This window comes from Octopus bimaculoides, chromosome 23 (genome assembly GCF_046866305.1).
Source record: "Octopus bimaculoides isolate indiv1 chromosome 23, ASM4686630v1, whole genome shotgun sequence".
Classification (NCBI taxonomy): Eukaryota; Metazoa; Mollusca; class Cephalopoda; order Octopoda; family Octopodidae; genus Octopus; species Octopus bimaculoides.
In genome coordinates, this window is record NC_142950.1 from 10668756 (window position 1) to 10687364 (window position 18609).

The 18609-nt window shown below is 38.1% G+C and overlaps 1 protein-coding gene and 1 long non-coding RNA gene across 2 annotated transcripts in view; one reads left to right on the plus strand and one right to left on the minus strand.

Moving 5' to 3' along the window:
* Positions 1-990: 990 nt before the first annotated feature.
* The window catches only part of LOC149131300 (uncharacterized), a 70917-nt gene continuing 53298 nt past the window's right edge, over positions 991-18609 (minus strand). The window contains exons 3-4 of the long non-coding RNA XR_016238045.1: positions 6513-6643; positions 991-1931 (exon numbers count right to left, since the gene is read on the minus strand). This is a non-coding gene — a long non-coding RNA (uncharacterized LOC149131300). The remainder of the gene's footprint in view (positions 1932-6512; positions 6644-18609) is intronic.
* LOC106879717 (cilia- and flagella-associated protein 57) lies at positions 10261-15035 on the plus strand. The gene is made up of 2 exons (XM_014929397.3): positions 10261-10500; positions 11118-15035. Exon 2 carries the CDS (start codon positions 11122-11124, stop codon positions 14887-14889), a length of 3768 nt encoding a protein of 1255 aa, XP_014784883.1. The 5' UTR covers positions 10261-10500; positions 11118-11121; the 3' UTR covers positions 14890-15035.

Below are 18609 nucleotides of genomic sequence, written 5' to 3' on the forward strand. Positions count from 1 at the left end.
TGCAGTAGGATTGAACTCAAAACCACGCAGTTTGCTAGGCTTCAAAGCGTTAAGATTACCGTACCGTAGAATGAAAGAATGACAAGAATGTCAGTATTCGTTTATTCATTCATTCATTTATTTATTTATTATCTTTCAAGAATGTTGTTGCGGTGTTGTTTGGCCTCAAGTCAATTTTGATCGAGAAGACCTTTCTTTTATCTTCTATCTTTCCCTTGTTTCAGTCATTTGACTGCGGCCATGCTGGAGCACCGCTTTGAAGAGTTAATTCGGACAAATCGCCCCCTGGTACTTATTTATTATTAAGCCTGGTAACTGGCAATCCTTCGGTATTTGTACACGACGTCATTCACCCACACGACCTTTTCCTTCGTGACATGACGTCGTTTTCTCATACCGACACTCCAGAGACCAATACCGAAGAACCGCCCATAGCATTTATTCAATGGTCTATTTTGCCGAACCGCGAAAAGAAGGAGAGGTAAACAAACCAACATCGGTTGTTAACACACACACTCATACACACGACGGGCTTCTTCCAATTTCTGTCTACGAAATCCACTCACAAGGAATCGGTCAACCAGGGCCCACGAAACCATGTTTGGGGAGCAGATTTCTGAGCATACAGCCATGTCTTCACCTACAATTAATCAAAGGCTTTTCACACACGTAACTGTCTCATCTTCTGTTAGGTATATCTACTAAGACTAACATATCCATTGTTTCCTTCCCTTTTTAAAGACAGTAAAGGGATATTTGAGAGAGAGAGAGAGATTTGGCTGTGGTTTCTAGTGAGTCGAACTACCACATAGGTGGGGGTTTTCCTCCGTTGACTCGTCGTAAAGGAATGTCGGAGCTGACGAAAACTTTTAATCGTATTACGAACATCGATTTAATCAAGGCGTGTGTGTGTGCGCGCGCGTAATGTCAGATATCGAGGGCGAGGCGGGGGGAAGAAGAGAGAGAGAGACACACACACAGGGAGAGAGAGAAAGAGACAGACACACACACAGACAGAGACACGGAGTGAGAGAGAGAGACACACACACACATACAGGGAGAGAGATAAAGAGACAGACAGAGACACGGAGTGAGAGAGAGAGACACACACATACAGGGGAGAGAGAAAGAGACAGACACACACAGACAGAGGCACGCAGTGAGAGAGAGAGGGAGAGAGAGACAAGAGAAATGAGAGAAAGCAAGAAAGAACACAAACCTATAAGAGAGAGAGGGGAATAGCAGAATAATCAGTCGAACGTTAGTTTAGTTTTTTTTTTTCGACTGCTTGTTCGCATCGCATGAATGAATGAATGAGGAATACTGGAATAGTTAACACTGTAGTGAACATGAATGGACGAATAAAAAAATATATGAGAAGCATGTTATATAAATAAATCAATGAGCGAGTAAAATGAATGAGGAAAGAAAAAGGAAGAAGAATAGAAAGACAACCGTAAATGCCTCATATAATGTGTAATAAGCTTATTATTTCTCGGAAAGAAGTGGAAATATATTTTATATTCTCAATATGTGTGTTTTTTTCTTCTTTCGTTCTTTTCCTCTCGTATCTTTCGTTGTTGCTTTCCATTTTGATTCAATATATTTCATTCGTTTATTAGTCATTCTTTTATTCCGCTTCTTTTATTATTCCATTCTTCGCTGGTTATTTTGTTTATTCTTTCATACTTCGTTGACGGTTCTTTCTTTCTTTCTTTCTAGTTGTTTTGGTTTTGTTTATTTTATTTTCTACTTTTTTCACGCTTGCCTCTCGTTCTTCGTTTTGGAAACATTCGACTTCGTAGTGAAAGCGTGGGGTTTAGCACTTAGGATATTCGGCTCACGATCGTAAAGTCGTGAGTTCGATTCCCAGCGGCGTGTGGTGTCCTTGAGCAAGAATATTTTATTTTACGTTACTTTAGTCCATTCAACTGATAAAAATGAGTAGTACCTTTTTGTAAAATTCTTTTGTAAATTTTTTTTTTTTTTCTAAATATGCAGAAAAATACGAACATTATGATTCGGACAAAAATTTCAAAACATTTCTGTAGTTAGGGTTAGGGTTTTAGGGTTAGGGTTTTAGGGTTAGGGTTTTAGGGTTAGGATTTTAGGGTTAGTGTTAGTGTTGGGGAAAAAAGACAAAATTGAAGAATTTGGCGGGGAAAAAGGCACTGTCGTGGTATTAGCTGTCAGAAGTGAAAGTAGAAAAATCTGACAAGGAACGTTACTGCTGGTTTGAGTTGATGCTTTGGCTACTGACTGGCCGGAGCTATCTATCTGTCTGCCTGCCTGACTGGCCGGAGCTATCTATCTGTCTGTCTGTCTGTCTCTCTCTCTATCTATCCCTCGTCCACCTTCGTTTGTGTCCGTACAATTTATCAAATTAGAAAACGCAAATTCAATATAAAAATATATTTTCTGAAATTGCAAATTATTTAAAATAGAAAAATAGAAAAATATAATTTTCAACAGAGAGAATTTATCAAAATAGAAAACAAATGAAGTTGGAGTTAAGTTTTAAAATAAATGTGATACTTATGCTCTGTAGATACTAAGGTCAGACCCTTTAGTTTGACCGATACTTATACTCTGGAATGTTTCAACCGCATGGTTATAGGTGTCGAATTTGTTCCAATAACTTTCCGAAGATTTCATCCTTAAATTCATAATGCCACATGAATTCAATGAGATGAGACTGAAGTAAATTTCGGGCTGTTCCATTTTCTCTCTTGTTGCGATTCTTTACATGCTTCCATAAACATTCTATGTGATTGGTTGTGACAAAATGTTACCGGATCAACAAAATTTATGGAATGATTTACAGTCAAATGTCTATATCCTAGCTGATTGAGCGTATTATATGAACGCCAGAGGTCAGAAATTATAGTCGTACCAGGCAATATACGCTCTTGTATAATTTCTAAAAGTGTCTCTGCAGACCGGTCTTCCACTGCCACCAAAAAACATCTTGTATCCCTTTCCAAAGCACCAAACACCCACTGCGTTTTAACCCGATGGCCAACATTGTATTTTCTTCTGACAAACACACTTTCATCTATCTCCACAATTCGGTTTGGTCCTCCTAGCTTAATGTTTTGTGCAACATAATATTCTGCACATACATCACGGCAAAAATGTCTCCAATCTGTGAAGGCTACATTCACTATACGACATTCTTGGGGCAGAAGTCATAGTGAAAATCCGAAAGTGAAAAACCTTCAACTAATTTTTTTCACACGTGTTGATTTCAAAGTGAACAACTTTGAATTACGCGTGGTGGTGGTGGTGGTGGTCATTGGTGGGGCTGATGGGTGTATGTGATTTGTTTTTAAAAATAATAATGAATAATGCAAAAATATATTTATTTATAAAGTTTATATTGAACATGGAATGAAATATATTTATTTATAAACTTTAAACTGAACTTCATTTGTTTAAATTCTACGGAAACAAGCGAAGGTGGACGAGTAATAGATAGATAGATAGATAGATAGATAGATAGATAGACAGACAGAAAGATAGATAGCTCCAGCCAGTCAGGCAGGCAGACAGACAGACAGACAGATAGATAGCTCAGACCAGTCAGGCAGGCAGACAGACAGATAGATAGCTCTGGCCAGTCAGGCAGACAGACAGACAGACACACACATTCAAGGCAGTGCCCCAGCATGGCTGCAGTCTAATAACTGGAACAAGTAAAAGATATATACAGAGTTAGCCAAAAGTCACAAGACAGTAAATAAAAATTCCATAAATACTTAGTATTCAATTTTATTTATTCATTCCAATTATAAATGTTTATTAATTGAATGCTGTGAGTTAAAGTCACCGGTTTCTCTCTCTCTCTCTCTCTCTTTTCAACATTTATCTATTCATAAGCAAAATCTCATATAAAAATAATGTTTTGTATTAATCTTGTAATTAAATGGGTTTTAATTTACTCCCAAGTGACTTTTGGCTAACCCTGTATATATAGTTGATATATATACATATTATTATATATATATATATATATATATATATATATACACACACACACACACACACACACACACACACACACACATATATATATATATATACTGGAGTAAGCACATAAATGTGAAACAAGGTGGGAAAAGGAGTACTCAAATACCAGAAGTAGAGTAATATGGTTTATTAAAAAGCAGCAGAAATATCACAAAAACTCTTACTCAGAGTTTCACGTTACTGTTCGGGATGAACGGGAACATGAAACTCTGAGTCACAGTTTTTCTGATATTTCTGCTTCTTTTTAATAAAGTACACACACACACACACACACACATATATATATATATATATATATATATATATATATATATATATATATGTAACAAGGATTCAGATAAAATCAGGTACTTGAAAAGATATGCACCAGGTAGGGTAGGATAAACCTGTGGTTCTGGCCTATGGATGGTAAGTATCAAATAGGATATTCCGGTTGTGTACACAGAGAAACCAACCCTATGAGTATTTAGCGCCGAGGAGCTGGTCCAAAACACATGTTATGTTGAATTGTACGTTGTTGATATACTCTAGGGTGTCTGACAAGTCGTAAATCTCCTTGCTGTATTATAATCAAATGAATAATAACAGACGATGGATAATTGTCAGCTCATTACAGCTGTTTCTAATGCATCTTATTAAAAGAAGAATGAGATCATTAGCTCCATTACAAAAAACCGTAATCATCAGATGAAATGTAATTTTACAAACAAAAGAATATCCCAAAAATACAGCAGGGACATGGCTGAAGTCTGTTGTGGCCAACTATAAAATGGAACAATGACCGACAAAGTTGGCCTTTGACGGTTAAGAATATAGTTTGTGAAAGGGTGTGATATGATATTTAAGGTTAGCGACTCGGATGGGATAGGCCTCTGCTAGACTGGTTCTTAGGTAGTTTGCAGTGGGGTGTTAACGATATTTCATTATAGTAGGCTTAGAGAAGTTAGTAGCTTGGAGAGGACCTAAGATAAATTAAGGATAAAAATAAAGGAAGCAAAAAGTAAAAAGGAAGAAAAATAAATGCATACAAGTCAATTAGGCACAGCGGCAGGGTTTAGGACTCGTTAACTAAAGCTAAAGGACAAAGGGAGGATGGTAAAGATACAGAGAGTTTAGAGGTTCTGTGGATACAGGTTGAAAGTTGGGGGAGGGTATGAAGGCAATCGAATAATAAGATCTCACTTTTAAGGAATTGTAGTGTTAAGCGTGAATGATTTATCTGGTAGAGTGGGAAGATGTAAGTTGTTGTTTGAGATACGAATATGTATATGGGTTATTGGGGACCACTTGTAATATTACGACATGTTTGCCAAGAGGAAAAAAACCTGGTACTAATAGTAGAGTACTACTTATCATTAAGGAGTTCAAAGAAAGAGGGTTTTTATAATAAGCTACACCTAGTGTGGAGTTAGAGGAAATACCAAATCGGATATCAAAGAAAGCCAGTAGTAGGGAGTAGTCTAATGATAAACAATTTGGAATGTTATACAGGTGGTGTTGATATTATTTAATTAGATAGTATAATCACCACTGTGTGAAGCAATTAATGCAACTCCACACAGTTGCCGTAGGTAAGAGGTTTGGATAGTGTGTTCCATCTATTATTTAATGAGTGCAGCACAAATAATTGTATCTTGGTGTAAGGATTACTTACTTGGTGGAAATGGTAAAGAAACGGTTAGGGCATGCAGGCTGCTACTTCTAGGTTAGATATCTTTGCTATTAATATTGCATAGAATGATTAGGTCCCTCAATATAGCATATCATGCAAGTATAGTAAGAGCAGTTAGGAAGTAATGGTAAAGAAGAACGAGACTAGAAGGACTCAAAACAATTAAGCAGATCAATCGACTTTTGGGTCAACAATATAGGGGATAAATTAGATTGGCCCTAGGTTAGGAGCTATTATAGAGGTTGTTTAATGTCCTTAAAATATTTAAAGGTACGGGTAGCCTTATGTACACAGGAAAGATGACGGTCCAGTTCATTATTTATTACATGAAACTGCTCTTGGACAGTTCCATTTCAGATGATTGTAACAACAGTGAAAACAATATCAATGTTAATTTACTGATGCATTTGGGCAAGTTAATGTCAGTAATATCAGACAGTTGCAAAAAAATATTTAAAAAGGTGATCTTTCGGTACTAGATCCCATAACTTCCGGTCGTTGTGCGCACACATACTGATTAAATTATCGTATAGAGTGTTTATGTTTTTAAATGACTTGAAAATATGAAAAGACAACATTAAATAGAAAAAAAAAAATGAATGGCCCACTAAACTCAAACCTTCTCCCCTCAGATTCATACAGTTGTCAAGCTTTAAACACACAAACACACTATACGATAATGTAATCATTATGCGTGGGCACAATGACCAGAAATTATGGGATCTAGTACCGAAAGATTACCTTAAAAAAAAAACTTCAAAACTCTGCAGAAATCTGGTACAAATTCTTCATGGTTCAAAACGTTACTTACTTTTTACTCAACCGGATACATAAATGTGTGTGCGGGGTTGTGTCCTCCACTGCTTGACTATCGGGATTGGTGTGCTTATGTTCCCGTTACATAGCGGTTCGGCAAGAGGCCGATGGACGATAAGTGCCAGGCTAAAAAAAAAAAAAAAACCCATAAAAGTACTGGGATCGATTCATTCGATTTAAAAGTTCTGCAATGTAGTGCCCCAGCATGGTCGCAGTTTTATGACTGAAGCAATCAGAAGATAAAGCTATTTTCAAGGACCACCGAGTTATCGAACTTTATTCTGTGGCCGAGGCTCCAAGGGAGACAACTGCACATTATTATAGTTTTAATCCTAAAACAACGTTAATCCGTTTCGTTTCTGCATCAAGACAGAGGAAGAGAAATAGAAAGAAAAAGTCAATGAGTGAGAGAGTGAATAAGAGGTGTGGATAAATAATTTGACAAAGAAAGATAGTGAGTGAGTGAGAGAACGAGAGATATGGATAGATAGAGAGAAAGACATATAGACAGACAGGCACAGTGAATGAGAGATATGGTTAGGGAGAGAGTGAGAGAGAGAGAAAGAGAGTGAGAGAGAGAGAGAGAAAGAAAGAGAGTGAGAGAGAGAGAAAAAGAAAGAGAGAGAGAGAGAGAGTAATCAATCTTACCATCTCTTTCTCTTTTTCAGTATGCCTTAACGTAACGCATCTTTCAAGCGAATGAGTCATGCAAGAGTTCTCTCCCTTACTGAAAGTTTTATAAATTGACGCTTGGAGTTTGAATTCCTATTGCTAACACACGCACGCACGCACGCGCACACACACACACACACACACACACACACCACACGCCCGCACGCACACACACGCGCGCGCGCCCGCACGCACACACACAATCCAATGCTTTATGTATTCGGTTATTCTAAGTTCACAAATATATTCTCACGTTAAGTGGCCAATAAAGAAAGTATTATCATCATTATTATTAAGGGGCGAGCTAGCAGAAAGGTTAGCACGCCGGGCAAAATGCTTAGCGGCATTTCGTACATCTTTACGTTCTGAGTTCAAATTCTGTCGAGGTCGACTTTGCCTTTCATCCTTTCGGGGTCGATAAAATAAGTACCAGTTGAACACTGGAGTTCATGTAATCGACTTAGCCTCTTCCCCGAAAATGCTGGCCTTGTACCAAAATTTGAAACCATTATTAATTCGGCGAAAGGCGGTGAACTGGCAGAACCATTAGCGAGCCGAACAAAATGCTCAGTGGTTTTACGTCCACCTTAACTTTCTGAGTTCAAATTCTGCTAAAGTCGACTTTGCTTTTCATTCTCTCAAGGTCAGTAAATTAAGTACCAGTTGAGCGCTGGGGTCGATGTAATCGCTTTCCCCACCTTCAAATTTGCTAGCCTTGTACCAAAATAAGAGAGAATTATTATGAAGTTGACGAGCTGATAGAATCGTTAAATCGTTAAATCGGACAAAATGCTTAGCAGTATTTCTTCCGGTTCAAATCCTGACGAGGTCACCTTTGCTTTTATCTTTTCAGGGCCAATAAAATAAATAAGTACCAGTTGAGCATTGGAGTGAATGTAAACGGCTTCACTCCTCTTAATTTATCGACCCTGAAAGGATAAAAAGTAAAGTCGACCTCAGCAGAGTTTGAACTCAGAACGTAGCAGCAGACGAAATACCTCTAACCATTTTCCCCGGCGTGCTAACGATTCTGCCAGCTCGCCGCCTTACGAAACTATATAATGTTATTTTCTACTCTAGGCACAAGACCCGAAATTTTGGAGGACGGGGCCAGTCGATTAGATCGACCCCAGTACGCAACTGGTACTTATTTTATCGACCCCGAAAGGATGAAAGGCAAAATCGACCTCGGCGGAGTTTGAACTCAGAATGTAAAGACGGACGAAATACCGCTAAGCATTATCGCCCGGCATGCCAACGATTCTGCCAGCTCGGCACCTTACGAAACTATATAACATTAACGACACTAAAGATTCGAGCTGGCAGAATCGTTAGCACGCCGGGAAAAACGCTGAACGACATGTCTTTCAACTCATTAGGTTTTGAGTTCAAATTCTGCCAAGATCGACTTTGCCTGTCATCCTTTTCGGGGTCGATACGATAATTACCAGAGTTGAGCACTGGGGTCGATGTAATCGACTTACTCCCTCCCCCAAAATTGCTGGCCTTGTGCCAAAATTTGAAACCGATATCAACTACTCTTATAACGCAATACTTTTCCCAGCCAGAGTCTCGGATGTTCTGCAAAGGTCAAGGTTGCTAACCTTTTATTTCTAAGTAACCCAAGAAGGGGGAAAAAAATCTCTTTTATTGAAGGTTATTTTTTTTTTTTACCGGAATACTACTTTTTAATTGTTTGTTTTATTCTATTTTATATGTATTTATTTATTTATTTATTGGTCAATCATTTATATTTTTCCCACGAAAATAACATGACAAGCACGCAGATTTTGTCAATAAAGTTACCAGAAACCTGATCTCATCCCTTCTCCATCTCTCTCTCTCCTCCACCCTCCCTCCCTCTTTCTCTTTTTCCTTCTCCCTCTCTCTATTTCTGTCTATCTATCTCTTTCACACACATACACAGACGCACAAGACACATGTATGTATGTATGTATGCATGTGTCTATATATATATATATATATATATATATATATATATATATATATATATATATATATATATAATTATTACAAATTAAAAGGGTAAAGGATTATCAATTTATTAACTCATTAATAAATCAACAATTAATAATTAATAATTTTTACCAAGCCCATCGGTATGTAAGCACCATTATTGGTGGAGAACTTATTTAAAAGCTCATATATATTTATAAACATAATTAAGGGATCAGCAAATATTTGCTTCACCATATATCGAAGTTCAGAAATAGCAGCTAAAAAAGCTGAGGCTCCCACAGATAGCATCACTTGTAACTCACAAAGGCAAAAACAAGAAGAAATATGGTGAAGCAAATATTTGCTGATCCCTTAATTATGTTTATATATATATATATATATATACCGGAGTAAGCACATAAATGTGAAACAAGGTGGGAAAAGGAGTACTCAAATACCAGAGGTAGAGTAATATGCTTTATTTAAAAGCAACAGAAATATAACAAAAGTTGTTACTCAGAGTTTCACGTTCCCGTTCGTCGGACAGTTTTGTTAAAAAGATGCGAGCTGACAGAATCTTTAGCAAAACTGTCCGACGAACGGGAACGTGAAACTCTGAGTAACAGCTATTGTTATATTTCTGCTGCTTTTAAATAAAGTATATACATGTGTGTGTGTGTGTGTGTGTGTGTGTATGTATGCATGTATGTAGGTATACAGTTAAGAAAATACGTATAATACTCATTTATTTTTATTTAAAAAAAAAAGCTACGATAAAAGTCTTATGATTAATGACACAGAAAATATCAAATATGTGGCTAATTAATTTAATGTGCTAATAATTTTAATGAATTAAGTATTATAACATCGATGTGATATTTACTGTATACCTACTTTTGCACCTCCCTGTATATTTATGTATTTGTGTGTGTGTGTGTATGTGTGTGTGTGTGTGTGTGTGTGTGTGCGTGTGTGTGTGTGTGATCGAGGCAAAACAAACACCAACAAAAACATCTGAAACACGGTGATTATCTATATGCTAAAGGTAGATAACTCTGACTGCCTTCGTATGATCACAATTACGGCGTTGCTAAGGGAAACTATGTTGAAATAACAACAGGTGCGACATAAGACAAAATAACAACGTTTTAATTTTTCTGTCTCCTTTCAAAATTAAAATCTAAGGAAAAAAAAAAGAAAAGAAGAGAAAAATCACAGAATCTCCGGTCATATACTACAAAAAAAAAACAAAAAAAACCCTTTACGGAATTTCACTGTCCAAATTGGTTTAAGAAATTTAGAAAAACAACTAAATTCATCGAAGCGGAAATAGAAAAGTTAGCATCGTTAAAGTAAGTAAGCTTGCTATTTAAAGATAATATATGAAGTTAACAAACCGTTTCCACGTTCGGTTTACTTTTACTGTTGATTTATAAGGAAGAGAAAAATTAGCCAAAACAAGTCGTTGTATCTTGGTTAAAAACAAGTTTACTGACGCTAATATTTTGTTAAAAGCCTGATATTTGTTGCCGTAAGCTTGCTTAGTTAAAAAACAGAAGCCACTAGGTTTTGTATTTCTGATACAGCGAAACGATTGTCACTCGATATGAACTCACGACCTAAGAATTAGTTGGGACACCTCGGTGGTTTAAGCAGTTTGTTGGTTTGTTTTGATCCTAACGCTGGGAGAAGTTTCGAAAACCGTGACAAGAATGGAAGTATTGTAGTATCAAACTGACTAACGTATGTTTCACGATGTTAAGAGCGTAAAGTCCAGTTTTACAATATATTGAACGAAATGTATGATGCCTTCGAGACAAAAGTATCATCTCTCCAATAACCTGGTGCCTCGATAGATACATCATTCATATCCGATTCAAATTTTGAAGATAAATTTCGATATTTTTATTTGACTATATATATATGTATGTATCAATAATTACTGCCTATGATATTATATTATATTTAGAAAGATGGTTATTGCCACAGCCTCTGTGAAACATATTTTCGGTCTGAATTCGGATGTTGCTGGGAACCTGTGTTACCAAGATGAACAAAAAGTTGTTTATACATGTGGCTCATTCTACGTGGTATATAATATCGACCAGAAATCGCAGAAATGTATTGTGGCATCAGAAACGGGTCTTGGAATCTCTTCTTTTGTCATCAGTTCCAACCGAAGATATATAGCCATTGCCGAAGTAGGGGATGACAAAGGACCTGTTTTATCGATTCATGACATCCATGCTAACAGAAAAAGAAAAACTTTAATGGCCACTTCAAGCGATCAAATTGTCCAGGCCACGGAATATAAAAGTCTCGCTTTTTCGCCTGATTCTAAATATCTCGCCGCTCATACGGGTGGGCCCGATTGGGTTTTACAATACTGGGCATGGGAAAAATCAAAACTTTTGACCTTTATACGTACAGTTAACCCTCAATCCAAACCGACTATTTATCAAGTGTGTTTTAATCCACAAGATAACACCCATATCGGCGTGATTGGTAACGGCGTATTGAGGAGTTTCCGCTATTCAGAAGGTAATCTGAAGCCGTTTAATTTCCCTAAAATCGAGCCCCAAAATTTCACCAGTTTCACATGGATATCAGATGAACGTTTACTTGTCGGTACTGATAAAGGAAAGGTCCTCGTGATTGAATCGGGCGAGTCCAAAGCAGAATTCAACCCGCTCAGTGACGTATTTTTAGAATCACGATCTAAAGATTCTCAATCGAAAGAATTAGTTCGTTACATTACTAAAGACGAATTCAAAGACCAGTCAACAGAGGTGTCGGCTATCGTGGCCTATTCAAAAGGGTTCGCTTGTGCATGTGGTGTGGGCACCGTTCATTTGTTCGAACGTTCAGAAGAAAAAGAACTTTACAAAAAGACCCGAGAAGTGCTGATTCCGGTAGATAACAGCGTTACTTTACCTAACAGCAGTACCTACAAGCAAATAATAACTTGTATGACGATCAGTCCATCAGAAGAAACCTTAGTGGTTAGCAGTAACACCAACCAGATTTACAGCATCGCTTTATCATCAACTGATCTGAGGCCCGGGGGTCAGAGGTTACTGAATTTCGAGCTTCTAGCTCAAAGTTTCCACTCGAATGTTGTCACTGGTCTTGATATTTGTGCACGCAAACCAATTGCTGTTACATCTTCACTCGATCGCAGTATCCGTATTTGGAACTTCGAAACTTGCTCGCAGGAATTATTCAAAGAGTTTTCAGAAGAGATATGCAGCGTTGCTCTTCATCCATCTGGTCTGTATATCTTAGTGGGTTTCACCGATAAACTTAAACTCATGAATATTCTTATTGACGACATCAAACAATTTCAGGAGTTTCCATGTAAGAACTGCCGCGAATGTGCTTTTAGCAATGGCGGACATCTTTTCGCGGCAGTCAACGGTAATGTAATCCAGATTTATTCGACTGTGACATTTGAACTCATTATCAACCTTAAAGGTCACAATAAACTAGTAAATTCCGTTGTTTGGAGCCCCGATGACAGTAAATTAGTTTCGTGCGGGGGAGACGGAGCTGTATATGAATGGGAACCTCTTACAGGAAAACGAGTCGGTGAGAATGTTCTGAAAACATGCGTTTATAGCACCGTGTCAATATCGCCTGATGGTAAAACCGTCTATGCAGTCGGCAATGATAATAAATTAAAAGAAATAAGCGATTCGCAGGTTTTTCACCAAGTCGAAGCAGGTGATGTGACTTTGACAAGTGTCTCTCTTTCACACACTGGTCGAATGCTGTTTGCTGGAACCAGCAATGGTTGTTTATGGAGTCTGAAGTTTCCGCTTGGGGCGAGTGGAGAATGGCAAGAGTACAAAGGCCACAGGAGTAAAATAACGCGAATGAGAGTCACTTTCGATGACCAATATCTTGTCAGTGTGTCGGAAGATTCCACTGTAATGGTTTGGCAAATCCAAGATAAAGACAGCCGTGGCATCAAACGTGATAAGGATTCTCTGCGATGCGTTTACGCAGACGAGATTCTTATAACAAAAAGTGATCTGGAAGAAAAAAATGCTATCATGTCGGAATTGAGAACCAGAGTAAACGAATTGGGAATGGAAAATGAGTATCAACTAAGACTAAAAGACATGAATTACAATGAGAAAATCAAAGAACTCACCGATAAGTTCATTCAGGAAATGGAATCGCTGAAAACTAAAAATCAAGTTCTGAAAACTGAGCGAGATAAACAGGAAGCGAAACACGAAGAACAATTAACAGAAATTATGCAAAAACACGCCAAAGAGCTTCAAGATTTGGAGTCTGCAAATAACCAAAAATTAATGCTGGAATATGAAAAGTACCAAGAACTCCAAACAAAACTGATGAAAATGCAAGAGGAAAATGAACACCGCTTGCAAGAAATGGACGAATCGAAGAAAAATGCTTTAAATGAAATGGAAGAAAAATTTGAAAGTAAACGTCTTGAAATGGTTTCAAAACTGCATCAGTCCCAGGAGGAAAATCGCCGTAGACAGAAAGAAGAAGAACTCACGAGAAAAATGATGGAAGAAGATGCAGATATAGAAATCTTAAACATAAAAACAGATTTGGAAAGGGAGTTGCGTCGGGAAAAGGATTCTAATATAAAGTTGAAAAGTGAGAGCGGGATTCTGAAGCAGAAGTTTTCCACATTGCAGAAGGACATCGACGAACACAAAGAAGCCAGTCGCAAATATCAAGACGAAATCAATAAATTGAATACGGTTATTCGTAATTTAGAGAAAGACATTTTAGGTTTAAAAAAAGAGATCTTAGAGAGAGACGAAACCATACAAGACAAAGAGAAACGTATTTATGACCTGAAGAAGAAGAACCAGGAACTTGAAAAATTCAAATTCGTTCTCGATTATAAGATAAAAGAATTGAAAAAGCAAATCGAACCCCGAGAGGACGAAATTAAACGAATGTGCTCTCAAATCCAAGAGATGGAGAGTGAATTGGAACAATCTCGAAAGTCTAACATCAGTTTGGAGTTGAAGATAACTGACTTGAAACAGAAACACAACGCCACTTCAAAGGCTCTCTATCAAAAGGGACAACTGGTAAAAGATACCGAAGCTCTGGTGATGCGTTTCAAAACAGATTTACATCGCTGCGTCATTTATATTCAGGAACCGAAGTGTCTGAAGGAAAGCATCAAATGTTTGTACCGGAAATATGTACAGGACGACATCACGGAAACGGTCAGTGTGGACGCTGACATACAAAAAGAGGAACATCGCCAACGAGAGCATTTGAATCATACGGTGACATCTCTGAAGAGAAAGCTTGTCACTGATTCCAAAATACACCGAAAGGAGAATGTAAAGATCATGCAAGAGAATGTGACTCTTATCAAAGACATAAACGATCTACAATTGGAACTGAAGTCGTGCCGCACCAAAATACACGATCTTGAAGCGGCCCTCGGTATGCACAGTAAGTCATTTAAGAAAAGCGCGAGCAAGAACGATTGGAGAAAGGACCCAGTCGAACTGCTAGCTGCTATGGCTAATAAATCTCCCAGCGCCATTCAGCAGAGTGAATTGATGGAATGCAAGCGGATGCTGGAAATTCAAAGAGACGAGATCAAACGCTTACGTCAAGAATTGGAGACACGGCCGCTGTCGTCGGGGACTCCGAAGTTGCCACCCGTCTTAAAGGCTAACGACGAAGATGAGGCAGTGATAAAGAGCGATAGTTCTCTCGACCATAACAACTGACGCTTTAATTAATTAATTAATTAATTAATAATAATAATAATAATAATAATAATAATAATAATAATGATGATGATGATGATGATGATGATGATGATGATGATGATGAAGATTTAAGCACAAGCCAAGCGATTTTTTAGGGGAGGGTTATGGTTGATTACATTGATACCTGTGCTCAACTTGTACTTATTTCATGGAACTCGAAAGGACGAAACGCAAAGTCGACATCAGCGGAGTTTTAACGCAGAACGTAAAGAGTTGGAGGAAATGTCAATAAGCGTTTCATATGCGATGCTCTACTGATTCTGTTACCTTCGCCGTCCTCACAATAACAATATGTATGCAAAAGCCTAACAAAAGACATTAATACAAACAACGCAAATCCATTTCTAATCGTTTCGTTTAAAATTATTCAATAAATGCAATTTGTAAAATGGTTGGTTTGCTTTAATTTTGTACGCGCGCGCAGACACATACATGGTATACATGTATATGTATGTGTGTGTGTGTGTGTGTGTGTGTGTGTGTGTGTAATGATGCAAATAAACAAACTTAACCAAGGCACATAACTCATAACTGACTCACTTGGAACTTTTTTCCAGCCTACCGCCATTACAGAGTATTGGTGGCCGGAAGCAGGGGTCTCCGGCTCCTGACATCTCAAGACAACTTCCTAACATCTCCTTCAAAACCACCACCACCACTACCACTACCACTACCACCACTACCACCACCACCACCACCACCACCACCACCACCACCACTGATGACTAATTTTCATTTCCCCGGTGCCTCCACCTCCCCTGTGATCCCTTTTTTCGCTTCTATCTCATATATTTCATCCTCTACCTTTCCTTCAACACCCTTAGTCCTTCCCTTCTCTTCTCACCACCACCACCGGTAGTTCTCTTTCACTTTACTCATTCTGCTACCCTTTTTCCCACCTATTTCACCTCCTTTCTTTCCTTCCTCTCCTTTCCACGTCTTCATCCGTTAACCTTCTTCCTAAAATAACCCCTACCCACTCCCGTCCATTTTTGCCCCCGCCACCTCCTTAGCCACCCATTTTCACATACACACCCGTCGCCACCAGTGCTACTACACGACGATCAACACCACCACCATCTCCACCACCACCATCTCCACCACCACCGTTATGACCGCCACAAGCATTACTACCAACAACACCACCACCACCACCACCATCACCATCATCACCACCACCATCACTTCCATTACCTCCATCACCGCCACAACGATCACCACCCCCACCATTACTACCATCACCATCATCATCACTGTCACCACCACCACCACCACCACCATCATCACGACCGCCACCATCTCTACCTTCACCACGAATACCACCACCACCATAGCCCTCTCCCTCCCCTTTACCCACAGCCCTCATTGATCAAACCGTTTCCTTCTGCAACATCCTTCCATCCTATGGGCTCCCAGCAATTACTGGAGCCATTGACCCTAAACCAACCTTTCATACCAGGAAGTGTCTGAGTCCGCTTCTTTCTAAAAACGGTGAGTTGCCAGCAGTGTTTTTAAGTGCGTCGTGGAATTTTGAAAAAACAAATGTGTATAGGAGCAAGCATTGGTGTGTATGTGTGTTTAAGAAACTAGCTTCCCTAGCACACGGTTTCGTGTTTAGTCCCGCTACGTAACCACAAAGCTGCAAGCTGAACAATACGCCTCGTGGAATAATAGATTATACCACGAAATTTAAATGCAAACCTAAACTTTTTTACGGCCTACTTAAAATACACAAGAGCAAGATAGTAAATGGAGCCTGCAAACAATCACCAGGCAAATACATAAGTATCCCAGCGCCAGAAGATTTAAAGTTAAGACCCATTGTAGCTGGCCCAGCCTGTGAAACCCACCGCCTAAGAAATTTTCTAGACATCCTATTGAAACCCTTGCTGAAATACATCAAAAGTCTCATTAGAGGCGATCTAGATATGCTTGAGCACCTTCTTCCAATTAAGGAAGAAGCATTATTAGTTTCCTTCGATGTTATTAATCTTTACACCAATATCCCACATGGCTACGGAATAGGAGCAATAAAATTCTGGCTGGAAAAGTACCTCGAAGAACTTCCGGTAAGCGTAAACCAGGTTTTTATCACTAAAACTTTAAAATTTATACTTCTGAACAATTATTTCCTATTTGATGACACCTACTATCGTCAAAAATGCGGAATTGCGATGAAAACAAAAGTAGCCCCTGTTCTTGCGAACCTGATAATGGGATATTTTGAATTCACCATATATGAAGTGTCACTGCAAAAATATGAACATCCAAAAATATGAACATCTATATGTAAGAGCAAACTGGAAAAGATATCTGGATGACTGCTTTATCATTTGGAATGAGACAATTGGTAAACTTTAGGAAATTAAATCAATACTAAATAATATAGAGCCTAACATTCAATTTACAATGAAGTATAGCAAAGAACAGCTCCTTTTCATAGATTAATGAAGTCAACAACCAAATAGTAACTGACATTTATCATAAATCAACGGACTCGAAGCAATATCTTCTGTTTAGCGCATCAAAAGAAATATCCCTTTTAATTTAGCAAAGAGGATTTGAATAGTAGTGTCTGTTGGAAATACTCGGAACCTCCGTCTTCAAGACCTCAGAAAAACACGAACTGAAAGACAATATACACCCTCACTTATAGACGATCGAATTAAGCATGTCAAGAAATTACACGCTAATACACTAAGGGAAACAAAGTACAACACCATACCTCATCTCAAAACACTACTGTATATATCAACTCACAATCTTAGAAATGATGAAGCATACAACATTATTATGCAAAATCTGCCTTTGCTCACTAGGGATCCAAAAATGAACAACATTCTAAAAACACATAAATTCATCAAATGCAAAAAGCAACACAAATCGCTGAAAAGATTTCAGACAAATGCGAAACTCTACACAACAACCACGAAACCAACGGTTAAAACATGTGAACGCCTAAACTGTGTAACATGCCCGAACCTACTGGAAGGCTTGGAATTCCTATTCAAACAAGGAGAGGTTTACAATTAAAGCCAACTTCACTCGTGCTTCCGAGAATCTAATTTATGTTAACTTGTTCAGGTTGTGGACATAACTATATAGGACAGACAAGTATGACACTTAGACGGAGAACCACACTGCATAAGGAACAGACCTGTTCCCGCAGTACAAGCATATTTCTTTGGGTGAACACATAGAATGATGTGTGTATATCCAACCAAACTTTACAGTTTTCCCTCTTCTATCAGTGTAAAGGAACAATTTCTGTACAAGAACGTTTAAATAAAGAAAAGTTTTTAGCAAAAAATACAGAATACGCATCAATATGAACTCATAACCAACTTTGGTCACAGTATATATTTTAATTCATGATCACATAGCCATCATTGTAAATATTTCATCTCATTACTTTAGCTTTTGAGTTTTTGCATATTTATTTATCCCCTCCGCAAACGAGGAGCAATCATCTCCTCTGACCTAGATAATAACGATCACCAATTACCTCCCCTTAGATTTTACTACTTGCTAATTGATTCATTGAGAAACTACTCCGCACAATCAATATCATGATTAGTGAAAGCGATACAAACACAACACTCTTTCAGTTACAAAATATATTTTAAAATATATTAAAAATATATTAAAACTATTTAAACTGTGTGCATGTTCCATCTT

What these genes read in the sequence shown, in the direction of transcription:
- LOC106879717 (XM_014929397.3), top strand. Translation starts at nt 11,122, where the DNA reads ATGGTTATTGCCACAGCCTCTGTGAAACATATTTTCGGTCTGAATTCG.